Below are 27432 nucleotides of genomic sequence, written 5' to 3'. Positions count from 1 at the left end.
TTAAGCTCCACGGCGGAGCAACAGTCTTAAACACAGGCTTAATCCTAGTTAAAGCCTGACAGAAAGCCTGAACGTCTGGAACTTCAGCCAGACGTTTGTGTAGAAGAATAGACAGAGCAGAAATCTGTCCCTTTAACGAACTAGCAGATAAGCCCTTTTCTAAACCCTCTTGTAGAAAGGACAATATCCTAGGAATCCTAACCTTACTCCATGAGTAACTCTTGGATTCGCACCAATATAAATATTTACGCCATATCTTATGGTAAATTTTTCTGGTAACAGGCTTCCTAGCCTGTATTAAGGTATCAATAACAGACTCCGAGAAGCCACGCTTTGATAGAATCAAGCGTTCAATCTCCATGCAGTCAGCCTCAGAGAAATTAGATTTGGATGGTTGAAAGGACCCTGAATTAGAAGGTCCTGTCTCAGAGGTAGAGACCACGGTGGACAGGACGACATGTCCACTAGGTCTGCATACCAGGTCCTGCGTGGCCACGCAGGCGCTATCAGAATCACCGAAGCTCTCTCCTGTTTGATCTTGGCAATCAAACGAGGAAGCATCGGGAATGGTGGAAACACATGCCATGTTGTCAGAGCATCTATCAGCACCGCTCCCAGGTCCCTGGACCTGGATCCGTAATAAGGAAGCTTGGCGTTCTGACGAGACGCCATGAGATCCAGATCTGGTTTGCCCCAACGATGAATCAGTTGAGCAAAGACCTCCGGATGAAGTTCCCACTCCCCCGGATGAAAAGTCTGGCGACTTAGAAAATCCGCCTCTCAGTTCTCCACGCCTGGGATGTAGATCGCTGACAGGTGGCAAGAGTGAGACTCTGCCCAGCGAATTATCTTTGAGACTTCCAACATCGCTAGGGAACTTCTGGTTCCCCCTTGATGGTTGATGTAAGCCACAGTCGTGATGTTGTCCGACTGAAATCTGATGAACCTCAGAGTTGCTAACTGAGGCCAAGCTAGGAGAGCATTGAATATTGCTCTTAATTCCAGAATATTTATTGGGAGGAGTTTCTCCTCCTGAGTCCATAATCCCTGAGCTTTCAGGGAATTCCAGACTGAAGGCTGGCGTCTGTTGTTACAATCGTCCAATCTGGCCTGCGAAAGGTCATCCCCTTGGACAGATGTGGCCGAGAAAGCCACCATAGAAGAGAATCTCTGGTCTCTTGATCCAGATTTAGAAGAGGGGACAAATCTGAGTAATCCCCGTTCCACTGACTTAGCATGCACAATTGCAGCGGTCTGAGATGCAGGCGCGCAAATGGTACTATGTCCATTGCCGCTACCATTAAGCCGATTACTTCCATGCACTGAGCTACTGACGGGTGTGGAATGGAGTGAAGGACACGGCAAGCATTTAGAACTTTTAATAACCTGGCCTCTGTCAGGTAAATTTTCATCTCTACAGAATCTATAAGAGTCCCTAGAAAGGGAACTCTTGTAAGTGGTAATAGAGAACTCTTTTCTACGTTCACCTTCCACCCATGCGACCTCAGAAATGCCAGAACTATCTCTGTATGAGACTTGGCAGTTTGAAAACTTGACGCTTGTATCAGAATGTCGTCTAGGTACGGAGTCACCGCTATGCCTCGCGGTCTTAGTACCACCAGAAGTGAGCCTAGAATTTTTGTAAAGATTCTTGGAGCCGTAGCTAATCCGAAGAGAAGAGCTACAAACTGGTAATGCCTGTCTAGGAAGGCAAATCTTAGATACCGGTAATGATCCTTGTGAATCGGTATGTGAAGGTAGGCATCCTTTAAGTCCACTGTGGTCATGTACTGACCCTCTTGGATCATGGGAAGGATGATTCGAATAGTTTCCATTTTGAATGATGGAACTCTTAGAAATTTGTTTAGGATTTTTAAGTCCAAGATTGGTCTGAAGGTTCCCTCTTTCTTGGGAACCACAAATAGATTTGAATAGAATCCCTGCCCGTGTTCCGTCCGCGGAACTGGGTGGATTACCCCCATTAGTAAGAGGTCTTGTACACAGCGTAGAAACGCCTCTTTCTTTGTTTGGTTTGCTGATAACCTTGAAAGATGAAATCTCCCCCGTGGAGGAGAAGTTTTGAAGTCCAGGAGATATCCCTGAGATATGATCTCCAACGCCCAGGGATCCTGGACATCTCTTGCCCAAGCCTGGGCGAAGAGAGAAAGTCTGCCCCCCACTAGATCCGTTTCCGGATAGGGGGCCCTCTCTTCATGCTGTCTTGGGGGCAGCAGCAGGTTTCTTGGCCTGCTTGCCCTTGTTCCAGGACTGGTTAACTTTCCAGCCTTGCCTGTAACGAGCAACAGCTCCTTCCTGTTTTTGGAGTGGAGGAAGTTGATGCTGCTCCTGCCTTGAAGTTACGAAAGGCACGAAAATTAGACTGTTTGGCCTTTGATTTGGCCCTGTCCTGAGGTAGAGCATGGCCCTTACCTCCCGTAATGTCAGCAATAATTTCTTTCAAGCCGGGCCCGAATAAGGTCTGCCCTTTGAAAGGAATATTAAGCAATTTAGATTTAGAAGTCACGTCAGCTGACCAGGATTTAAGCCATAGCGCTCTGCGCGCTTGGATGGCGAAACCGGAGTTCTTAGCCGTAAGTTTGGTTAAATGCACAACGGCATCAGAAACAAATGCATTAGCTAGCTTAAGTGTTTTAAGCTTGTTCATTATTTCATCCAATGGAGCTGAGCGAATGGCCTCTTCCAGAGACTCAAGCCAGAATGCTGCCGCAGCAGTGACAGGCGCAATGCATGCAAGGGGCTGTAAAATAAAACCTTGTAGAACAAACATTTTCTTAAGGTAACCCTCTAATTTTTTATCCATTGGATCTGAAAAGGCACAACTATCCTCCACCGGGATAGTGGTATGCTTAGCTAAAGTAGAAACTGCTCCCTCCACCTTAGGGACCGTCTGCCATAAGTCTCGTGTGGTGGCGTCAATAGGAAACATTTTCCTAAATATGGGAGGAGGGGTAAAAGGCACACCAGGTCTATCCCACTCCTTGCTAATAATCTCTGTAAGCCTTTTTGGTATAGGAAATACGTCAGTACACACCGGTACCGCATAGTATCTATCCAACCTACATAATTTCTTTGGAATTGCAACCGTGTTACAATCATTCAGAGCCGCTAATACCTCCCCTAGCAATGTGCGGAGGTTCTCTAGCTTAAATTTAAAATTGGAAATCTCTGAATCCAGTCTCCCTGGATCAGATCCGTCACCCACAGAATGAAGCTCTCCGTCTTCACGTTCTGCAAACTGTGACGCAGTATCTGACATGGCTCTCATCTCATCCGCGCGCTCTGTCCTTAACCCAGAGCTATCGCGCTTGCCTCTTAATTCTGGCAATTTAGATAATACTTCTGTCATAACAGTAGCCATGTCTTGCATAGTGATTTGTAAGGGCCTCCCTAATGTACTTGGCGCCACAAAATCACGCACCTCCTGAGCGGGAGGCGAAGGTACTGACACGTGAGGAGAGTTAGTCGGCATAACTTCCCCCTCGTTGTCTGGTGATAATTTCTTTACATGTAAAGATTGACTTTTATTTAAAGTAGCATCAATGCAATTAGTACACAAATTTCTATTGGGCTCCACATTGGCCTTTAAACATAGTGAACAAAGAGATTCATCTGAGTCAGACATGTTTAAACAAACTAGCAATGAGACTAGCAAACTTGGAAATACTTTTCAAAATAAATTTACAAGCAATATAAAAAACGCTACTGTGCCTTTAATAAGCACAAAAAACTGACACAGTTGAAATAACAATGACCAAAATAGTTATAGCAACCAAATTTTCACAGTAAATGTATTAAATTAGCAAAGGATTGCACCCACCAGCAATGGATGATTAACCCCTTAATACCCAAAAACGGATAACAATTATATAATTAACGTTTTCCTCACAGTCAAACACACTGTCACAGGTCTGTTGTGACTGATTACCTCCCTCAAAATGGATTTTGAAGACCCCTGAGCTCTCTAGAGACGATCTGGATCATGGAGGATGAAGTAGACAGATTGTGACTGAATTTTTACTGCGCAAAAAAGCGCTATAATAGGCCCCTCCCACTCATATTACAACAGTGGGGAAGCTCAGAAACTGTTTCTATGCAGAAAACAAAAATGGCCATGTGGTAAAAATCATGCCCCAATAAGTTTTATCACCAAGTACCTCACAAAAAACGATTAACATGCCAGTAAACGTTTTAAACATACATTTGAAAGCTATGTATTATTATTAATAAGCCTGCTACCAGTCGCTTTTACTGCAGATAAGGCTCATACATTATTTCAGTATTAACAGTATTTTCAGAGTCAATTCCATTCCTTAGAAAAATACATTCAGTGTACACACACACATCAGCCTGATACCAGTCGCTATCACTGCATTTAAGGCTGAACTTACTTTACAATGGTATCAGCAGTATTTTCTCAGTCAATTCCATTCCTCAGAAAATAATTTACTGCACATACCTCATTTGTTGCAGGGGGGCCCTGCATGCTATTCCCCTTCTCTGAAGTGACCTCACTTTTCCTCAGATGAGAATAGCCAGTGGATCTTAGTTACGTCTGCTAAGATCATAGAAATACACAGGCAGATTCTTCTTCTAATGCTGCCTGAGAATAAACAGCACACTCCGGTGCCATTTAAAATAACAAACTTTTGATTGTAGAAATAAACTAAGTTAAAAAAAAAACACCACAGATCTCTCACAGCGTCCTTTTAGTTAGGCTGCAAGAGAATGACTGAATATGATATGTGAGGGGAGGAGCTATATAGCAGCTCTGCTGGGTGATTCTCTTGCAGTTTCCTGTTAGGAAGATATATATTCCATAAGTAATGGATGACCCGTGGACTGACTACACTTAACAGGAGAAATTATAATTATATTGTAGCTATTTTAGGATTTATTTTTATTTTACAGGCAACTTTGTATTTATTTTAACCAGGTACAATAGCTATTAAATAGTTAATAACTATTTAATAGTTACCTAGTTAAAATAATTACAAAATTACCTGTAAAATAAATCCTAACCTAAGTTACAATTAAACCTAACACTACACTATCAATAAATAAATTAAATAAAATACCTACAATTATCTACAATTAAACCTAACACTACACTATCAATAAATTAATTAAATAAAATACCTACAATTAAATACAATTAAATAAACTAACTAAAGTACTAAAAATAAAAAAGAACTAAGTTACAAAAAATAAAAAAATATTTACAAACATTAGAAAAATATTACAACAATTTTAAACTAATTACACCTACTCTAAGCCCCCTAATAAAATAACAAAGCCCCCCAAAATAAAAAAAATGCCCTACCCTATTCTAAATTAAAAAAGTTCAAAGCTCTTTTACCTTACCAGCCCTTAAAAGGGCCCTTTGTGGGGCATGCCCCAAAGAATTCAGCTCTTTTGCCTGTAAAAGAAAAATACAACCCCCCCCCCCCCAACATTAAAACCCACCACCCACATACCCCTAATCTAACCCATTCTATCAGTCAATCGGAATTAAGGTAGGAAAATTCTGATTGGCTGATGGAATCAGCCAATCAGATTCAAGTTCAATCCAATTGGCTGATTGGATCAGCCAATCAGATTGAGCTCGCATTCTATTGGCTGATCTGAACAGCCAATAGAATGCGAGCTCAATCTGATTGGCCAATCGGATTGAACTTGAATCTGATTGGCTGATTCCATCAGCCAATCAGAATTTTCCTACCTTAATTCCGATTGGCTGATAGAATCCTATCAGCCAATCGGAATTCGAGGGACGCCATCTTGGATGACGTCCCTTAAAGGAACCGTCATTCGTCGGGAAGTCGTCGGTGAAGATGGATGGATCCGCGCTGGAGGTCTTGAAGATCAGCCGGTCGTCATCGGATGGAAGAACAGAGAAGACGTGGCTTGGATGAAGATGTTTGCCGGTCCGGATGTCCTCTTCTGCCCGCTTGGATCAAGACTTCAGCCGGAAGATGGACGTCACTCTTCAGCCCCCCGCTTGGGCTTGGATCAAGACTTCGGAGCCAGGACGGATCGGTGTGATACCCGGTGTGGTGAAGACAAGGTAGGAAGATCTTCAGGGGCTTAGTGTTAGGTTTATTTAAGGGGGGTTTGGGTTAGATTAGGGGTATGTGGGTGGTGGGTTTTAATGTTGGGGGGTTGTATTTTTCTTTTACAGGCAAAAGAGCTGAATTCTTTGGGGCATGCCCCACAAAGGGCCCTTTTAAGGGCTGGTAAGGTAAAAGAGCTTTGAACTTTTTTAATTTAGAATAGGGTAGGGCATTTTTTTATTTTGGGGGGGCTTTGTTATTTTATTAGGGGGCTTAGAGTAGGTGTAATTAGTTTAAAATTGTTGTAATATTTTTCTAATGTTTGTAAATATTTTTTTATTTTTGTAACTTAGTTCTTTTTTATTTTTAGTACTTTAGTTAGTTTATTTAATTGTATTTAATTGTAGGTATTTTATTTAATTAATTTATTGATAGTGTAGTGTTAGGTTTAATTGTAGATAATTGTAGGTATTTTATTTAATTTATTTATTGATAGTGTAGTGTTAGGTTTAATTGTAACTTAGGTTAGGATTTATTTTACAGGTAATTTTGTAATTATTTTAACTAGGTAACTATTAAATAGTTATTAACTATTTAATAGCTATTGTACCTGGTTAAAGTAAATACAAAGTTGCCTGTAAAATAAAAATAAATCCTAAAATAGCTACAATATAATTATAATTTATATTGTAGCTATATTAGGATTTATTTTACAGGTAAGTATTTAGCTTTAAATAGGAATAATTGATTTAATAAGAGTTAATTTATTTAGTTAGATTTAAATTATATTTAACTTAGGGGGGTGTTAGTGTTAGGGTTAGACTTAGCTTTAGGGGTTAATACATTTATTATAGTAGCGGCGAGATCCGGTCAGCAGATTAGGGGTTAATACTTGAAGTTAGGTGTCGGTGATGTTAGGGAGGGCAGATTAGGGGTTAATACTATTTATTATAGGGTTATTGAGGCGGGAGTGAGGCGGATTAGGGGTTAATAACTTTATTATAATAGCGGCGCGGTCCGGTCGGCTGAATAGGGGTTAATAAGTGTAGGCAGGTGGAGGCGACGTTGAGGGGGGCAGATTAGGGGTTAATAAATATAATATAGGGGTCGGCGGTGTTAGGGGCAGCAGATTAGGGGTTCATAGGGATAACATAGGTTGTGGCGGTGTACTGAGCGGCAGATTAGGGGTTAATAATAATATGCAGGGGTCAGCGATAGCGGGAGCAGCAGATTAGGGGTTAATAAGTGTAAGGTTAGGGGTGTTTAGACTCGGGGTACATGTTAGGGTGTTAGGTGCAGACTTAGGAAGTGTTTCCGCATAGGAAACAATGGGGCTGCGTTAGGAGCTGAACGCTGCTTTTTTGCAGGTGTTAGGTTTTTTTTTCAGCTCAAACAGCCCCATTGTTTTCTATGGGGGAATCGTGCACGAGCACGTTTTTGAAGCTGGCCGCGTCCGTAAGCACCGCTGGTATCGAGAGTTGCAGTGGCATTAAATATGCTCTACGCTCTCTTTTTTGGAGCCTAACGCAGCCCTTCTGTGAACTCTAAATACCAGCGGTATTTAAAAGGTGCGGGAGAAAAAAAGCACGCGTAGCTAACGCACCCCTTTGGCCGCAGAACTCTAAATCTAGCTGTTAGTGTTTCCTATTTTATCCTTAACAATAAAAGTTGATACTTTTTGTCAAAATCAAAGGGACATTCCAGCCCAAATGGAAATGCAGAAGCACTGATATTTTCCTGGTAAAAGCTATCATTAAATCAGTGAAAGCTTTTACTCTGTACATGAACATAAAGCGTATATAGATATGCACCAGCTTTTCAAACAGTGTTCCCAAAAAAATGACAGAAGTTTGTATCATATAAAGTGATATAGTGTCATAAAAGGCACAGTCAGTTTTTAGAGCAAACACTCAAAATCTAGATATGTTCCATGCTCCTGCACAGTAAAAATGCTAAATGAAATGAAAGCTTTAACTGAAAGCATTTTTGCTAATACATATACAGTATATATATTTTTATATATATATATATATATATATATATATATATATATATATATATATATATATATTGAAAAAATGCTTCTATTGAAAACTGAAAGGCACTTATACACATTTCACTTTTGACTTGCATGTCCCTTAAATGTTAAATTTCATATTCTCTTAAAAAGAATCATTCAGACATTAGACAGCACAGCACGAGGACAAACACACCTGGCCTTTGAGAGTCCCTAAGTCTCTGCTCTGCAGTGCGAGCAGAAGTGGGCGTGACCAAGTGTGGCCGGGGGCGTGGCCGAGCGCGAGGGCCGTGAGGGGGCATGGCCAAGCGTGAAGGGGCGGGGCCAGGCGGGCCGTGAAAGGCTGTGCAGTCTGAGAGCTCAAAACAGCTCAAAAGAGGGGAGAGAGGGGGTAGGGAAAAGATAAGAAAGGTGAGAGAGAGATCAAGAGGGGAGATAAAGAGAGCACAAGAGAGGGAGCAAAAGAGAGGGGGAGAGACAGCAAAAGAAAGGGGACAGAGAGATCAAAATAGAGGGGGAGAGAGAGAGAGGGGGAGGAGAGAGAGAGAGAGGGGGGGAGGAGGAGAGAGAGAGAGGGGGAGGGAGAGAGAGAGGGGGAGGGAGAGAGAGAGGGGAGGGAGAGAGAGAGGGGGAGTGAGAGAGAGAGGGGGAGTGATAGAGAGAGGGGGAGGGGGAGTGAGAGAGAGAGGGGAGGGAGAGAGAGAGGGGAGGGAGAGAGAGAGGGGAGGGAGAGAGAGAGGGGAGGGGGAGTGAGAGAGAGAGGGGAGGGAGAGAGAGAGGGGGAGTGAGAGAGAGAGGGGGAGTGAGAGAGAGAGGGGGAGGGGGAGTGAGAGAGAGAGGGGAGGGAGAGAGAGAGGGGAGGGAGAGAGAGAGGGGAGGGAGAGAGAGAGGGGAGGGGGAGTGAGAGAGAGAGGGGAGGGAGAGAGAGAGGGGGAGTGAGAGAGAGAGGGGGAGTGAGAGAGAGAGGGGGAGTGAGAGAGAGAGGGGAGGGAGAGAGAGAGGGGAGGGGGAGAGAGAGGGGAGGGGGAGGGAGAGAGAGAGGGGAGGGGGAGAGAGAGAGGGGAGGGAGAGAGAGAGGGGAGGGGGAGAGAGAGAGAGAGGGGAGGGAGGGAGAGAGAGAGGGGAGGGGGAGAGAGAGATGGGAGGGGAGAGAGAGGAGAGAGAGAGGGGAGGGAGCGAGAGAGGGGAGGGAGAGAGAGAGAGAGAGAGAGAGAGAGAGAGGAGGGAGAGAGAGAGGGGGAGAGAGAGAGGGGGGAGATAGAGAGGGAGAGAGAGAGGAGAGAGAGGGGGGGAGAGAGAGGGGGGAGAGAGAGAGGGGGGAGAGAGAGAGGGGGGAGAGAGAGAGGGGGGGGGGAGAGAGAGGGGGGGGGGAGAGAGAGAGGGGAGAGAGAGATAGAGGGGAGAGATAGAGGGGAGAGATAGAGGGGAGAGAGAGAGAGATAGAGGGGAGAGAGAGGGGGGGAGAGAGAGGGGGGGGAGAGAGAGAGAGAGAGAGAGAGAGATAGAGGGGAGAGAGAGAGAGATAGAGGGGAGAGAGAGGGGGGAGAGAGAGAGAGAGGGGAGAGAGAGAATGAGAGAGGGGGGAGAGAGACAGGGGAGAGAGAGAGCGCAAAAGAGAGGAGGGAGAGAGAGCGCAAAAGAGAGGGGTGAGAGAGAGAGCACAAAAGAGAGGGGGAGAGAGAGCGCAAAAGAGAGGGGGAGAGAGAGAGCGCAAAAGAGGGGGGGAGAGAGTGCAAAAGAGGGGGGGAGAGAGAGAGCGCAAAAGAGGGGGGGAGAGAGAGAGTGCAAAAGAGGGGGGAGAGAGAGAGCGCAAAAGAGAGGGGGGAGAGAGAGCGCTCAAAAGAGAGGGGAGAGAGAGAGTGCAAAAGAGGGGGGGAGAGAGAGCGCAAAAGAGGGGGGAGAGAGAGCGCAAAAGAGAGGGGGGGAGAGAGAGATCTCAAAAGAGAGGGGGAGAGAAAGCGCAAAAGAGAGGGGCAGGGAGAGAGAGCAAAAGAGAGGGGCAGGGAGAGAGCGCAAGGGGTGGGACCGTTGTACCCTGCAAAAAATGGCCCGTGTGAACGGGCTTTAGGACTAGTTATATAATATTTGAATTAGGTTAAAGATACAATAACATTCAATGCAGTAATGATGCATTCCATTAAACAAGATAAAGAAAAACAATATAATTAGAAGCCTTTTAGGAACACACTATTGTAACTTACGTAGGCATTCAGGTAACGGAGGCTCCCACTGGCTGTCAATATTACATGAAGCTAGGTTTGATCCCTTCATGAAGAAACCCTCATTACACTGGAATAACACTTCAGATTTTAACGTAAATAGACTCACAGATCCTGGAAATCTTTTTGAATTAGGAACATTTGGTTCTGAGCATGTAACTGAAAAATTGAAAGACATAAAATGTTAGCAAATGATAAAAATCTAAATTGTGTATGTATAATCAGAAAAAATAGTTTACACCAGTGATTCTACACAGTAGTTTTAAGGCTAAAATGAAGTGTAAAAGCCCTAAGCATAGCATATCACAACTATTGGAAGTATTTTATTTTGTACCCTATACTTCCTAAAGCTTTGAAAGTCTGGCTATTCTTGTCTATTAATGCAACTGATTTACATTACTTACAATTTATTGCACTGCATTGCTTTAACATTTATGAGGTTTGTATGAATTTCAAAATTATGTAATCCACAATAGTCGGGAATCGCTACTAAACAGCAACTAAATATATTAATAGCCTTTAACCCAAGTTAGACCTAGAACGTCTGTGTATATTTTGCACTTTTTTAACCATTAAAACAACATAAGTGCATGACTAAAATATTTTTATAGATAAATGAAAAAAATAAAGAATTAAAAACAAATATATGCAATGTTTTTCTGATACCCACAAAATTTTAAAAATATAATTTATGCTTACCTTATACATTTATTTATTTAATGGCTGTGAGAGGCCACAAGCCATTACTACTGGGAAAAACCTTGGTGTTAAGGCATGTGGAACATAATTTAGTGGGCTGGAAAACCACGGCCTCCACACAATATAAACAGGTATGATTTAGTAAAGAAGGAGTATCTTCTAACATGTCAAGGTCCTACATAGCTGAGGTTATACCCACAGAAGGACACAAATAAAACGTTTTTTATTATAGAAAACTGCACCTTTATACTCCCAATGGCTGGGGCACTCACCACCTCCTAGACCCAGACAGTTAACAGAGGAAACACTCTCCTCAGGTTCAAGTCTCAGGCTGAATGGAGAAAATGAACATAGACTACACCCGGTCACATGGAGACTGCACTTCCCCTGTTATTACAAGCACAGCAAGTAATAGGAGCTGTGCAACACTTTCAAAAACAAAAGTGAAACTTAAACGTGAAACCTGTTTGTTCCAGCCAAAAATACACAGTCTATCAGCCCAGGAAAAAATCACACAAAGCAGCATGTAAATAATTAATACACTGATTAATTAACCCCAACTGTTCAATAAACCCGCTTCAGAGGATATTAACCCTGGATCCTATCAAGGTATAAATGAGCCACACTGTGACCCTGTTATAGCATTTTATGTGTAAAAATTGAAATTATCTTACCTCCAGGATCCATGCTGTGGAACAGAACACAGCCTCTCAAGTGTGACAGTCTTATAGCAGCGCTCCTGACATGGACTTGAGTGAGAGAAAGCAGGCAATGAAAATCGTCAACACTGATTGCTTAGGAGCCGTTAGCAGTAGTCTGGATGGTGTCGCAGAAAAACTTTCCCTGCATCTCCAGACTTTAACTTTCATCAGTACTCTCACTGAGAGGTTGACATGACTACTTAAAACTCCAGTTCTATCTCGAAGGGCAGATACCCTTTTTCAGGACTCTCCGACTCTTCTGCCACTTCTCTGCCACCTCCTAACATGACAAATGGCAAAAAATGACTGGGCTAATGAGGAAGTGGGAGGGATATTTAAGCCTTTGGCTGGGGTGTCTTTGCCTCCTCCTGGTGGCCAGGTGTTGTATTTCCCAACAGTAAGGAATGAAGCCGTGGACTCTCCCTATCTTAGGAAGGAAATATATATTTCTATAACAGTGTTGGTTATGCAAAACTGGGGAGTGGTAACTAAAGGTATTATCTATCTTTGTAAACAATAACATTTTTGGTGTTTACTATCCCTTTAAAGCAATAAAGTCTGAGGAATAGACGTAAATAACCTAGTAAGGCACCCAGTAAGAAACACTGTAAAAATGAAATGATCCCAAATTAATAAAAAGTTCTTGAAATAAAAGTTTTGAGAAGATTACCCCCTCCTAAAATACCTAGGTATTAGCAAAGTCGATAGCCAGCGACAGTAGAATTGATGGAATCCATGTCTGGGTCAGATAAAGGTCAAAGATAGTAACCAAGAATTGGAAACCATGTCCGGTGACCAAGACTTAAGCCAGAGAGCCCTCCTAGCTAGTACGGCAAAGCCAGAGTTCTTGGCATTGAAACAAATGATCTTGAAAATGGTGTCACAAATGAAGGAATTGGCTGTTTTTTGGGGACTAAATGAGGTTTTGGATATCCTCCAAAGTGGATTCTACCAAAATCTGATCAGATAAGGTGTCAACCCAGTTTTCAATTAAGGATTAAATGCCATATCTAATGTATGTACCTGTTTATCCTCTGAGGGTTTAGACTCAGGTACACATAGTGTGCTTAAAACCTTTTAAAGTAAATATCTTAGGTGTTAAATTTTAAATCTAAAATTAATATCCTCAGAATCCAATTCCGATTCTTCAGAGGAGTTAGAGGATGAAAGTTCTCCTTCAGAAATAGCCGCGGAATCGTCAACTTCAGAAAGCTGCATATAGCTGACTGCTGCAGCTACAACAGAACTGCAGGTCCTAAACTCAGATGAACAGTGCTTAACCTTCCACTTCCTTTTCCCTGCAACTAGCATAGTGCTCACGGCAGCAGAAACTGAAGATTGCAACTGGGCTGCAAAATCATGGGGAAAAGTACCAAGCTCAGAATGGTCTTGAGAAACTGGGTCGCAGAGGACAGCATGTGTATGGATAGGGGCCGCCATGTGTGGCTTTAGAGCTGGACTATCTGGGCATACTAAGGTCTGCAAATCTGCAGAACGAACAGAGGTAGACTGAGATGGCGGAGACGTCTGAATACAAGGAACCCCTGAATGAGACTGCGAAAAAGATGTAAGGCATGAATTACAAAGCTGAGCAGGACACACAGTATGTAACATGCATAGCATACATTTATTAGCGTCAAATAAAGGAATGGGGCAATTACTCTCCTGACTAAGTTCAATTTGGGAGTCATCCATAATGCCAATGGTATTGGATATCTATTTACACTAATATGCAAAGTATTCAAAAAGTAGTTGTGAAGCCCCACAGCTAAAGCATGCCAAAAAACTCCATGATTAAATGCTCCACATGAGGTGTCTCATGACTTCCAAACAGTGCCGTGATTACCACGCTGCTGCTCCATCCAAATCAGCGATGAGCCGTTGCACACTTGGAACAGGGGGTGTAGGCGGGGATGGCTCCAAAATCCCTGCGTCAGGAGTACGGGACATGCCCACCACAGTAGGTCAATTGCGTAGAAAAGAGCGCTGTCCGACAGCGCACTCAAAGTTAGTTAGTCCAAGGTCCCCGGTCATAAAGTTTAATACCCTATGCTCATGGTTCCTTTGTAGGAGCCAGGAATATATAGTTACATATTCTGGGTGCGAGAAGTCGATCAAGCCCCTTACACAACTATCCTATCTCAGTTCAGAGCGGCGAGCACTGGGTGCCGCTCCTGACTGAGATATGAGCCCCCAGAACGAATGTGGCCTCTTATGTAGTAAGATCCCCTGATTGCAATCTCATAGTTTACCCTTTCTTGTTTGGCAACAAGCCATTAGATAGGGAGATAAATAAATTCAGAACTTACTCAGCTTCTTACATCCTGAAGGAGTCCTGAAAGACAAAGGGAAATCAGTAAACTAACACTCACAAATATTAAAAGTTTTGCGCTATACCGGGTGCGTAAATAACGCAAAAAAATTAGCGGTATCGCACTTTCCATATCGCTGCTATTACAAGTTACTGAAAAATCTTCTCTTGTTGTGCGGTATGGTGCTCCATACCGCACAAAACCCAAGGCCTGACTTTACGTGCTCGTGCACGCTTTCCCCCATAGACATCAATGGGGAGAGAAAAAACTAATACCTGCAATCGCGGAATGGCGATCACCGTAACGCAATCCCCATATTAACTTCTAATCCGCCAACCCAGACATCGCCAACACTAAATAAACCTATTAACCCCTAAACCCCCCCATCGCTACTAATAAACTAAACATATTAACCCCTAAACCGCCGGCCTCCACATCGCAAATCACTAAATTAAACTATTAACCCCTAAACCTAACACCCCCTAACTTTAAATTAAATTTACATAACTATTTTAATAAAATAAAATAAACTACAAATAAAAAAAACTAAATTACAAGATTAAAATAACCTAACATTCCGAAAAAAAATGAAATTACAAATTTAAAAAAACACTACAAAAAAAAAATTTAAAAAAATCAAACATTACCAAAAAACAAACACAAAAAATTACGAAAAATAAAAAAACACTACACCTAATCTAATAGTCCTATAAAAAAAGCCACCCAAAAATAAAAACACCCCCTAACCTAACAAACTACCAATAGCCCTTAAAAGTTAAACAGCTCTTTTACCTTAAAAAATTACAAAATCCCCCCTAAAAGTAACCCCCCCACCCAATCAACCCCCAAAACCAAAAAAACATAAGCTACCCATTACCCCTAATGTGCATTTGTATGGGCATTGGCAAGGGCATTCAGCTCTTTTACAGCCCATTAAAATTAAAAAGTCCTAATCTAAAAAAAAAAAAAAGAAAAGAAAAAAGAAAAACCTAACACTAACCCCAGGAAATCTACTCACAGTTACTGAAGTCCGGACATCCATCTTCATCAAGGCGGCGAGAAGTCTTTATTCAGGCAGGGACATCTTCCTCCATCGCGGGGGCATCTTCTATCTTCATCCCGGTGGCGTGAAGCTGTGGCGGCGCGGAGCTGTCCAGGACCGGCGGCGACATCAAGCACAAAACGTCCTCTTCATGCAATTGACTGCCACACACTGAAGCTTGAATGCAAAGTATCCCTTTTATATAGGGGTACCGTTGCATTTCTATTGGCTGAAAAATTAAAATCAGCTAATTAGATGAGAGCTGCTTAAATCCTATTGGCTGTTCAAATTAGATTCAAATCAAATCTTTGTAATTGTTTAAGGTAAAAGAGCTGTTTAAAGGGACAGTATACACTCATTTTCATATAACGGCATGTAATAGACACTACTATAAAGAATAAGGACACAGATACGGATATAAAAATCCAGTATAAAACTGTTTATAAACTTACTTAGAAGCTTCCAGTTTAGCTCTGTTGAAAAGGTAGCTGGAAAGCCCACTGCAAGTGGCAAATAAAACACTCCCCCCCTCTTCCCCCTTCTTTTGCATATGAAAAGACCCTTTACACAAACAGGAGCAAGCTGGAGTAGGTAGCTGATGGTATTCTCATAAAACTTTGGGGCCTGGTTAGGAGTCTGAAAATCAGAGTAATGTTATTTAAAAATAAGCAAAACTATACATTTAAAAAAAAAAAAAAACTTTATGGGCTATATAAATAGATCATCTACAAAACATTTGTTGCAAAGAAAAAATGAGTGCATAATGTCCCTTTAACTTAGAGCAATGCCCTACAAAAGGCCCTTTTGTGGGCTATTGGTAGTTTATTGTTAGGTTAGGGTTTTTTTTATTTCAGGGTGGCTTTTTTGTTTTTATAGGGCTATTAGATTAGGTATAATTTTTATTATTTTGGATAATTTTGTTTATTATTTTCTGTAATCTTAGTGTTTTTTTATTTTTCATAATTTTAGTGTTTGTTTTTTTGGTAATGTTAGATTACCAGTGTTAAGTTTTTTTAAATTTGTAATTTTTTTTTTTCCGCAGTGTTAGGTTATTTTAATCTTGTAATTTAGTTTTTTTATTTGTAGTTTATTTTATTTTATTAAAATACTTATGTTAGGTTTATTTATTGTTTAATCTTAGTTTTGTTTTATCACACAGGTTTTTATTTATTTTAAGATAGTTATATTGTAAATTTAATTTAAAGTTAGGTTTAGGGGTTAATAGTTTAGTAATTTGTAAATTGGGGGGGGCGACGGTTTAGGGGTTGATAGGTTTAGTATTAGCAATGTGGGGGCCGGAGGTTTAGGGGTTAATAGCTTTATTATAGTAATAGCGATGTGGGACCCGCGGTTTAGGGGTTAATAGCTTTATATAGTATTGGCTATGCGGGTGGGCGTCGGATTAGGGGTTAATAAGTTTATTATAGTATTTGCGATGCGGGAGGGTGGCGGTTTAGGGGTTAATAGATAGTTTATGGGTGTTACTGTACTTTGTAACATTTTAGTTATGAGTTTTGTGAAATATTTTTGTTTTGCAAAATCCATAACTACTGGTCTCAGACTGCCGAATGGATCGCGGCGGTTTAGACTATAACACAAGCATTTTAGCCGGACCGCACAACCTGTAATACAGCAGTATGAAAATCCCACACTCAAAAGTCATTTATTGAGTGTGGAATGGAGAGTTGCGTTACAGGCTAAAACGCTTGAAGTATAGCTATATCGCCACGACTTGTAATACGGGAGACCTGCCATTCCACGCGCAATGGACAATTTTTCAGCGGTATAGCCGTACCGCACCATACCGCAAAACTTGTAATTTTGCCCACTGTTTGCCTAAAAGGGAGGATAGCATAAATATACTAAAAGAGGCATAGGAACTTCCCTGCGATATCCAGAAGCTAACATCCACCAAAACTCTACTAAACGGAGTATATGACTTCCACAACACCTCTGCCCTCTCTTGCAGGATAAAATCCATTGAGGATTATTAAATCAGAATCTTCAGCCTACCTCCATGAAAGGAGACAAAGAACTACTGGGAGGTTAGGGGACATGGGAGGGATATGGGGGGGGTAGTTATCAAGCCGTCAACCTCAAATACGCTGGAATTCCGCAGCGTATTTGTGGCGAGGCTGATTTGCCTTAGTTATCAAAGGCTCCAGACTGGCAAAAGTAGAATTTTGTGACGTAAGCTTCGATCCGCCGGACTCAGTCCGACACAGATCGATTCTTACGTCATTCCAGATGTTCCGCACACAAGTGCGGCACATTCTCACTACTTTTGCTAGTTATCAAAAAACTAGCAGGTACGCTCAGCACTTTTACGGCCCAGCGTACCTGGTTTTCAAACCGCCACCCCTGGAGGCGGCGGATCCCATAGGAATCAATGGGAGTCTGACCATAGCGAAAGTACAAGTTCGCTGCTGACAGACATCCCATTCATTCCTATGGGAGCTGTCTACACCTAACACCCTAACATGTACCCAGAGTCTAAAAACCCCTAATATATCCCCCCTACACCGCCGTAACTAAATAAAGTTATTTCCACCTAAACCGCCGCTCCCGGAGCCCACCGCAAGCTACTCTATACATATTAACCCCATAAACCGCCGCTCCCGGAGCCCACCGCAACTATAATAAATGTATTAACCCCTAAACTGCCGCTCCCTGAACCCGCCGCAACCTATATTAAATTTATTAACCCCTATCCTGCCCCCCCTACACCGTCGCCACCTATAATAAATTTATTAACCCCTATCCTGCCCCCCACTACACCGCCGCCACTGTAATAAAATTATTAACCCCTAAACCTAAGTCTAACACTAACCCTAACACCCCCCTAACTTAAATATTAATTAAATAAATCTAAATAATATTTCTATTATTAACTAAATTAATCCTATTTAAAACTAAATACTTACCTGTAAAATAAACCCTAATATAGCTACAATATAAATAATAATTATATTGTAGCTATCTTAGGAATTATTTTTATTTTACAGGCAACTTTCAATTTATTTTAACTAGGTACAATAGCTATTAAATAGTTATTAACTATTTAATAGCTTACCTAGCTAAAATAAAGAGAAATGTACCTGTAAAATAAATCCTAACCTAAGTTATAATTACACCTAACACTACACTATACTTTAATAAATTATTCCTATTTAAAACTAAATACTTACCTGTAAAATAAACCCTAAGATAGCTACAATGTAATTAATAATTACATTGTAGCTATTGTAGGATTTATATTTATTTTACAGGTAACTTTGTATTTATTTTAGCTAGTTAGAATAGTTATTAAATAGTTATTAACTATTTAATAACTACCTAGCTAAAAGAAATACAAAATTACCTGTAAAATAAATCCTAACCTAAGTTACAATTAAACCTAATACTATACTATCATTAAATTAATTAAATAAACTACCTACAAATAACTACAATTAAATACAATTACATAAACTAACTAAAGTACAAAAAATAAAAAAAGCTAAGTTACAAAAAATAAAAAAATAAGTTACAAACATTTTAAAAATATTACAACAATTTTAAGCTACTTACACCTAATCTAAGCCCCCTAATAAAATAACAAACCCCCCCAAAATAAAAAAATGAACTACCCTATTCTAAATTAAATAAAGTTCAAAGCTCTTTTACCTTACCAGCCCTTAAAAGGGCCATTTGTGGGGGCATGCCCCAAAAAGTTCAGCTCTTTTGCCTGTAAAAGAAAAATACAACCCCCCCCAACATTAAAACCCACCACCCACATACCCCTAATCTAACCCAAACCCCCCTTACCAAAACCTAACACTAATCCCCTGAAGATCATCCTACCTTGAGTCGTCTTCACTCAGCCGAGCAGCAATGGAACCGAAGTGGACAACCGGAGCGGAAGAAGTTAATCCTCCAAGCGGCGCTGAAGAAATCTTCCATCCGATGAAGTCATCATCCAGGCGGCGCTGAAGAAGTCTTCGATCCGGGCGATGTCATCTTCCAAGAGGCGCTGAAGAGGTCTTCTATCCTTGCGATGTCATCTTCCAAGCCGGGTCTTGAATCCTCATCCCGCCGACGCGGAACATCCTCCTTTCCCGATGAACTACCGACGAATGAAGGCTCCTTTAAGGGACGTCATCCAAGATGGCGTCCCTTCAATTCCGATTGGCTGATAGGATTCTATCAGCCAATCGGAATTAAGGTAGGAAAAATCTGATTGGCTGATGGAATCAGCCAATCAGATTCAAGTTCAATCCAATTGGCTGATCCAATCAGCCAATCAGATTGAGCTCGCATTCTATTGGCTGTTCAGATCAGCCAATCGGATTGAACTTGAATCTGATTGGCTGATTCCATCAGCCAATCAGATTTTTCCTACCTTAATTCCGATTGGCTGATAGAATCCTATCAGCCAATCGGAATTGAAGGGACGCCATCTTGGATGACGTCCCTTAAAGGAGCCTTCATTCGTCGGTAGTTCGTCGGGAAAGGAGGATGTTCCGCGTCGGCGGGATGAAGATTTAAGACCCGGCTTGGAAGATGACATCGCAAGGATAGAAGACCTCTTCAGCGCCTCTTGGAAGATGACATCGCCCGGATCGAAGACTTCTTCAGCGCCGCCTGGATGATGACTTCATCGGATGGAAGATTTCTTCAGCGCCGCTTGGAGGATTAACTTCTTCCGCTCCGGATGTCCACTTCGGTTCCATCGCTGCTCGGCTGAGTGAAGACGACTCAAGGTAGGATGATCTTCAGGGGATTAGTGTTAGGTTTTGGTAAGGGGGGTTTGGGTTAGATTAGGGGTATGTGGGTGGTGGGTTTTAATGTTGGGGGGGGGGGGTTGTATTTTTCTTTTACAGGCAAAAGAGCTGAACTTTTTGGGGCATGCCCCCACAAATGGCCCTTTTAAGGGCTGGTAAGGTAAAAGAGCTTTGAACTTTATTTAATTTAGAATAGGGTAGGGCATTTTTTTTATTTTGGGGGGGTTTGTTATTTTATTAGGGGGCTTAGATTAGGTGTAAGTAGCTTAAAATTGTTGTAATATTTTTAAAATGTTTGTAACTTATTTTTTTATTTTTTGTAACTTAGCTTTTTTTATTTTTTGTACTTTAGTTAGTTTATGTAATTGTATTTAATTGTAGTTATTTGTAGGTAGTTTATTTAATTAATTTAATGATAGTGTAGTATTAGGTTTAATTGTAACTTAGGTTAGGATTTATTTTAAAGGTAATTTTGTATTTCTTTTAGCTAGGTAGTTATTAAATAGTTAATAACTATTTAATAACTATTCTAACTAGCTAAAATAAATACAAAGTTAACTGTAAAATAAATATAAATCCTAAGATAGCTACAATGTAATTATTAATTACATTGTAGCTATTTTAGGGTTTATTTTACAGGTAAGTATTTAGTTTTAAATAGGAATAATTTATTAAAGTATAGTGTAGTGTTCGATGTAATTATAACTTAGGTTAGGATTTATTTTGCAGGTAAATTTCAGTTTATTTTAGCTAGGTAAGCTATTAAATAGTTCATAACTATTTAATAGCTATTGTACCTAGTTAAAATAAATTGAAAGTTGCCTGTAAAATAAAAAAAAATCCTAAGATAGCTACAATAACAAAATTTATGCTTACCTGATAAATTCCTTTCTCCTGTAGTGTAGTCAGTCCACGGGTCATCCATTACTTATGGGATTATAACTCCTCCCTAACAGGAAGTGCAAGAGGATCACCCAAGCAGAGCTGCTATATAGCTCCTCCCCTCTACGTCATACCCAGTCATTCGACCGAAACCAAACGAGAAAGGAGAAACTATAGGGTGCAGTGGTGACTGGAGTTTAATCTAAAAATTAGACCTGCCATAAAAAACAGGGCGGGCCGTGGACTGACTACACTACAGGAGAAAGGAATTTATCAGGTAAGCATAAATTTTGTTTTCTCCTGTTAAGTGTAGTCAGTCCACGGGTCATCCATTACTTATGGGATACCAATACCAAAGCTAAAAGTACACGGATGACGGGAGGGACAGGCAGGATCTTTACACGGAAGGAACCACTGCCTGAAGAACCTTTCTCCCAAAAACAGCCTCCGAAGAAGCAAAAGTGTCAAATTTGTAAAATTTGGAAAAAGTGTGAAGTGAAGACCAAGTTGCAGCCTTGCAAATCTGTTCAACAGAGGCCTCATTCTTAAAGGCCCAAGTGGAAGCCACAGCTCTAGTAGAATGAGCTGTAATTCTTTCAGGAGGCTACTGTCCAGCAGTCTCATAGGCTAAACGTATTATGCTACGAAGCCAGAAAGAGAGAGAGGTAGCAGAAGCTTTTTGACCTCTCCTCTGTCCAGAATAAACGACAAACAGGGAAGAAGTTTGGCGAAAATCTTTAGTTGCCTGTAAATAAAATTTCAAGGCACGGACTACGTCCAGATTGTGCAGAAGTCGTTCCTTCTTTGAAGAAGGGTTAGGGCACAATGATGGAACAACAATCTCTTGATTGATATTCCTGTTAGTGACTACCTTAGGTAAGAACCCAGGTTTAGTACGCAGAACTACCTTGTCTGAATGAAAAATCAGATAAGGAGAATCACAATGTAAGGCCGATAACTCAGAGACTCTTCAAGCCGAGGAAATAACCATTAAAAACAGAACTTTCCAAGATAACAGCTTGATATCAATGGAATGAAGGGGTTCAAACGGAACACCCTGTAAAACGTTAAGAACTAAGTTTAAGCTCCACGGCGGAGCAACAGTCTTAAACACAGGCTTAATCCTGGCCAAAGCCTGACAAAAAGCCTGAACGTCTGGAACTTCTGACAGACGTTTGTGCAAAAGGATGGACAGAGCTGAGATCTGTCCCTTTCAAGAACTAGCAGATAAACCCTTTTCAAAACCTTCTTGTAGAAAGGACAATATCCTAGGAATCCTAACCATACTCCATGAGTAACTCTTGGATTCGCACCAATGCAAATATTTACGCCATATTTTATGGTAAATTTTCCTTGTCACAGGTTTCCTCGCCTGTATTAAGGTATCAATTACTGACTCCGAAAATCCACGCTTTGATAAAATCAAGCGTTCAATCTCCATGCAGTCAGCCTCAGAGAAATTAGATTTTGATGTTTGAAAGGACCCTGAATCAAAAGGTCCTGTCTCAGAGGCAGAGACCAAGGTGGACAGGATGAAATGTCCACTAGATCTGCATACCAGGTCCTGCGTGGCCACGCAGGCGCTATTAGAATTACCGATGCTCTCTCCTGTTTGATCCTGGCAATCAATCGAGGAAACATCGGGAAGGGTGGAAACACATAAGCCATTTTGAAGGCCCAAGGTGCTGTCAGAGCATCTATCAGAACCGCTCCCGGGTCCCTGGACCTGGACCCGTAACAAGGAAGCTTGGCGTTCTGGCGAGACGCCATGAGATCTAGATCTGGTTTGCCCCAACGCCGAAGTATTTGGGCAAAGACCTCCGGATGAAGTTCCCACTCCCCCGGATGAAAAGTCTGGCGACTTAGAAAATCCGCCTCCCAGTTCTCCACGCCTGGGATGTGGATCGCTGATAGGTGGCAAGAGTGAGACTCTGCCCAGTGAATTATCTTTGAGACTTCCATCATCGCTAGGTAACTCCTTGTCCCTCCCTGATGGTTGATGTAAGCCACAGTCGTGATGTTGTCCGACTGAAACCTGATGAACCTCAGAGTTGCTAACTGAGGCCAAGCCAGAAGGGCATTGAAAACTGCTCTTAATTCCAGAATGTTTATGGGAAGGAGACTCTCCTCCTGAGTCCATGATCCCTGAGTCTTCAGGGAATTCCAGACAGCGCCCCAACCTAGCAGGCTGGCGTCTGTTGTTACAATCGTCCAATCTGGTCTGCTGAAGGGCATCCCCTTGGACAGATGTGGCCGAGAGAGCCACCATAGAAGAGAATTTCTGGTCTCTTGATCCAGATTCAGCATAGGGGACAAATCTGAGTAATCCCCATTCCATTGACTTAGCATGCACAATTGCAGTGGTCTGAGATGCAGGCGTGCAAAGGGAACTATGTCCATTGCCGCTACCATTAAGCCGATTACCTCCATGCATTGAGCCACTGACGGGTGTGGAATCGAATGAAGGACACGGCAAGCATTTAGGAGTTTTGTTAACCTGTCCTCTGTCAGGTAAATTTTCATTTCTACCGAATCTATAAGAGTCCCTAAGAAGGAAACTCTTGTGAGTGGCAATAGAGAACTCTTTTCTTCGTTCACCTTCCACCCATGTGACCTTAGAAATGCCAGTACTAACTCTGTATGAGACTTGGCAGTTTGGAAACTTGACGCTTGTATCAGAATGTCGTCTAGGTACGGAGCTACCGATATTCCTCGCGGTCTTAGTACCGCCAGAAGAGAACCCAGAACCTTTGTAAAGATTCTTGGAGCAGTAGCTAACCCGAAGGGAAGAGCTACAAACTGGTAATGCCTGTCTAGGAAGGAAAACCTTAGGTACCGATAATGATCTTTGTGAATCGGTATGTGAAGGTAGGCATCCTTTAAATCCACTGTGGTCATGTACTGACCCTTTTGGATCATGGGTAAGATGTCCGAATAGTTTCCATTTTGAACGATGGAACTCTTAGGAATTTGTTTAGGATCTTTAAATCCAAGATTGGTCTGAAGGTTCCTTCTTTCTTGGGAACCACAAGCAGATTTGAGTAAAACCCTTGTCCGTGTTCCGACCGCGGAACCGGGTGGATCACTCCCATTAGTAAAAGATCTTGTACACAGTGTAGAAACGCCTCTTTCTTTATCTGGTTTGCTGACAACCTTGAAAGATGAAATCTCCCTTTTGGAGGAGAAGCTTTGAAGTCCAGAAGATATCCCTGAGATATGATCTCTAACGCCCAGGGATCCTGGACATCTCTTGCCCAAGCCTGGGCGAAGAGAGAAAGTCTGCCCCCCACTAGATCCGTTTCCGGATTGGGGGCCCTCACTTCATGCTGTCTTAGGGGCAGCAGCAGGTTTTCTGGCCTGCTTGCCCTTGTTCCAGGTCTGGTTAGGTTTCCAGCCCTGTCTGTAGCGAGCAACAGTTCCTTCCTGTTTTGGAGCGGAGGAAGTTGATGCTGCTCCTGCATTGAAGTTACGAAAGGCACGAAAATTAGACTGTCTAGCCCTTGGTTTGGCTCTGTCTTGAGGCAGGGCATGGCCCTTACCTCCAGTAATGTCAGCGATAATTTCTTTCAAACCGGGCCCGAATAATGTCTGCCCTTTGAAAGGTATGTTAAGCAATTTAGATTTAGAAGTCACATCGGCTGACCAGGATTTAAGCCACAGCGCTCTGCGCGCCTGAATGGCGAATCCGGAGTTCTTAGCCGTAAGCTTAGTTAAGTCTACTACGGCATCAGAAATAAATGAATTAGCTAGCTTAAGGACTCTAAGCTTGTCTATAATTTCATCCAATGGAACTGAGCTAATGGTCTCTTCTAGAGACTCAAACCAGAATGCCGCTGCAGCCTTGACAGGCGCAATGCATGCGAGGGGTTGTAATATAAAACCTTGTTGAGTAAACATTTTCTTAAGGTAACCCTCTAACTTTTTATCCATTGGATCTGAAAAAGCACAGCTATCCTCCACCGGTATAGTGGTGCGCTTAGCCAGAGTAGAAACTGCTCCCTCCACCTTAGGGACCGTCTGCCATAAGTCCCGTGTGGTGGCGTCTATTGGAAACATTTTTCTAAATATAGGAGGGGGGGAAAAGGGTACACCGGGCCTATCCCACTCCTTGGTAATAATCTCTGTAAGCCTCTTAGGTATAGGAAAAACGTCAGTACACACCGGTACCGCATAGTATCTATCCAGCCTACATAATTTCTCTGGGATTGCAACCGTGTTACAATCATTCAGAGCCGCTAATACCTCCCCTAATAATACACGGAGGTTCTCAAGCTTAAATTTAAAATTTGAAATGTCTGAGTCCAGTTTACTTGGATCAGATCCGTCACCCACAGAATGAAGCTCTCCGTCTTCATGTTCTGCCAATTGTGACGCAGTATCAGACATGGCTCTAACATTATCAGCGTACTCTGTTCTCACCCCAGAGTGGTCGCGTTTACCCCTAAGTTCTGGCAATTTAGATAAAACTTCAGTCATAACATTAGCCATGTCTTGCAAAGTGATTTGTAAGGGCCGCCCTGATGTACTTGGCGCCACAATATCACGCACCTCCTGAGCGGGAGATGCAGGTACTGACACGTGAGGAGAGTTAGTCGGCATAACTTCCCCCTCGTTGTCTGGTGAAATTTTCTTGACATGTACAGATTGGCTTTTACTTAAAGTAGCATCAATGCAATTAGTACACAAATTTCTATTGGGCTCCACATTGGCCTTTGAACATATTGCACAAAGAGATTCCTCTGTGTCAGACATGTTTAAACAAACTAGCAATTAGACTAGCAAGCTTGGAAAATACTTTTCAAATAAATTTACAAGCAATATAAAAAACGTTACTGTGCCTTTAAGAAGCACACAAAACTGTCACAGTTGAAATAACAATGAACCGGATTAGTTATAGCAACCAAATTTTCACAGTAAATGCATTAAGTTAGCAAAGGATTGCACCCACTAGCAAATGGATGATTAACCCCTTAATACCAAAAAACGGATAACAATTAAAAATATAAACGTTTTTATCACAGTCAAAGCACAGTCTCACAGGTCTGCTGTGAGTGATTACCTCCCTCAAAACTAGTTTTGGAGACCCCTGAGCTCTGTAGAGACGTCCTGGATCATGCAGGGAGAAAAAGGAAGACTGTGACTGAATTTCTACTGCGCAATAAAGCGCCAAAATAGGCCCCTCCCACTCATAATACAACAGTGGGGAAGCTCAGCAAACTGATTTTATTCATAACAAACGACAGCCATGTGGAAAAATAATGCCCATAAAATTTTTCACCAAGTACCTCATAGAAAAAACGATTAACATGCCAGTAAACGTTTTAGATATAAAATTATGAAATGTTATTAAAAAGCCTGCTGCTAGTCGCTTTCACTGCAGAATAGGCTATAAGTTATATGTATACAGTATTTTCTTAGTGAAGTGCCATTCCCCAGAAATACTTCAGTGTAAACATACATACATATCAGCCTGATACCAGTTGCTACTACTGCATTTAAGGCTGCACTTACATTACATCGGTATTAGCAGTATTTTCTCAGTCAATTCCATTCCTTAGAAAATAATATACTGCAACATACCTCCTTGCAGGTGAACCCTGCCCGCTGTCCCCTGTTCTGAAGTTACCTCGCTCCTCAGAATGGCCGAGAACAGCAAATGGATCTTAGTTACGTCCGCTAAAATCATACACAAACTCAGGTAGATTCTTCTTCTAATGCTGCCTGAGAAAAAACAACACACTCCGGTGCTGTTTAAAATAACAAACTTTTGATTGAAGAAATAAAAACTAAGTTTAACAACCACAGTCCTCTCACACGTCCTATCTAATAGTTAGGTGCAAGAGAATGACTGGGTATGACGTAGAGGGGAGGAGCTATATAGCAGCTCTGCTTGGGTGATCCTCTTGCACTTCCTGTTAGGGAGGAGTTATAATCCCATAAGTAATGGATGACCCGTGGACTGACTACACTTAACAGGAGAAATAATTATTATTTATATTGTAGCTATATTAGGGTTTATTTTATAGGTAAGTATTTAGTTTTAAATAGGATTAACTTAGTTAATAATATAAATATGATTTAGATTTATTTAATTAATATTTAAGTTAGGGGGGTGTTAGGGTTAGTGTTAGACTTAGGTTTAGGGGTTAATAAATTTATTACAGTGGCCGCGGTGTAGTGGGGGGCAGGATAGGGGTTAATAAATTTATTATAGGTGGCGACGGTGTAGGGGGGGCAGGATAGGGGTTAATAAATTTAATATAGGTTGCGGCGGGTTCAGGGAGCGGCGGTTAAGGGGTTAAACTATTTATTTATTTGCGGCGAGGTGTGGGATCAGCAGGATAGGGGTTAATAACTTTATTACAGAGGGCGGCGGTATAGGGGGGGCAGGATAGGGGTTACTAGGTATAATGTAGGTGGCAGCGGTGTCCGGGAGCGGCGGTTTAGGGGTTAATACATTTATAAGACTTGCAGCGGGGTCTAGGAGCGGCGGTTTAGGGGTTAGTAACTTTATTTAGTTGCGGGGGGCTCCGGTATAGGGGGTAGAACAGTATAGTATAGTGTGAGTGCTTAGTGACAGGCTAGCAAGAAAGCTGTCAAACAGCCGAAGAGCAGCGAGATCGGATGTGTGATAACTCTCACAGTCTGCTGCTCATCGCCCCGCGGCTTTTTGACAGCTTTTTTTGATAACTTAGGCGTATTTTTTCAGGTCCACGGCGGCGAAGG

The 27432-nt window shown here is 41.8% G+C and overlaps 1 protein-coding gene across 1 annotated transcript in view; it reads right to left on the bottom strand.

Annotated features, from left to right (window-relative positions):
- The window catches only part of LOC128653416 (complement component receptor 1-like protein), a 217719-nt gene that overhangs the window by 155806 nt on the left and 34481 nt on the right, over nucleotides 1-27432 (bottom strand). Inside the window, exon 3 of the mRNA XM_053706684.1 lies at nucleotides 10290-10466. Coding sequence (XP_053562659.1) covers nucleotides 10290-10466 — 177 coding nt within the window. The remainder of the gene's footprint in view (nucleotides 1-10289; nucleotides 10467-27432) is intronic.

Source organism: Bombina bombina, chromosome 3 (assembly GCF_027579735.1).
Source record: "Bombina bombina isolate aBomBom1 chromosome 3, aBomBom1.pri, whole genome shotgun sequence".
NCBI classification, from domain to species: domain Eukaryota; kingdom Metazoa; phylum Chordata; class Amphibia; order Anura; family Bombinatoridae; genus Bombina; species Bombina bombina.
This window is presented reverse-complemented; position numbering and strand designations above follow the sequence as displayed.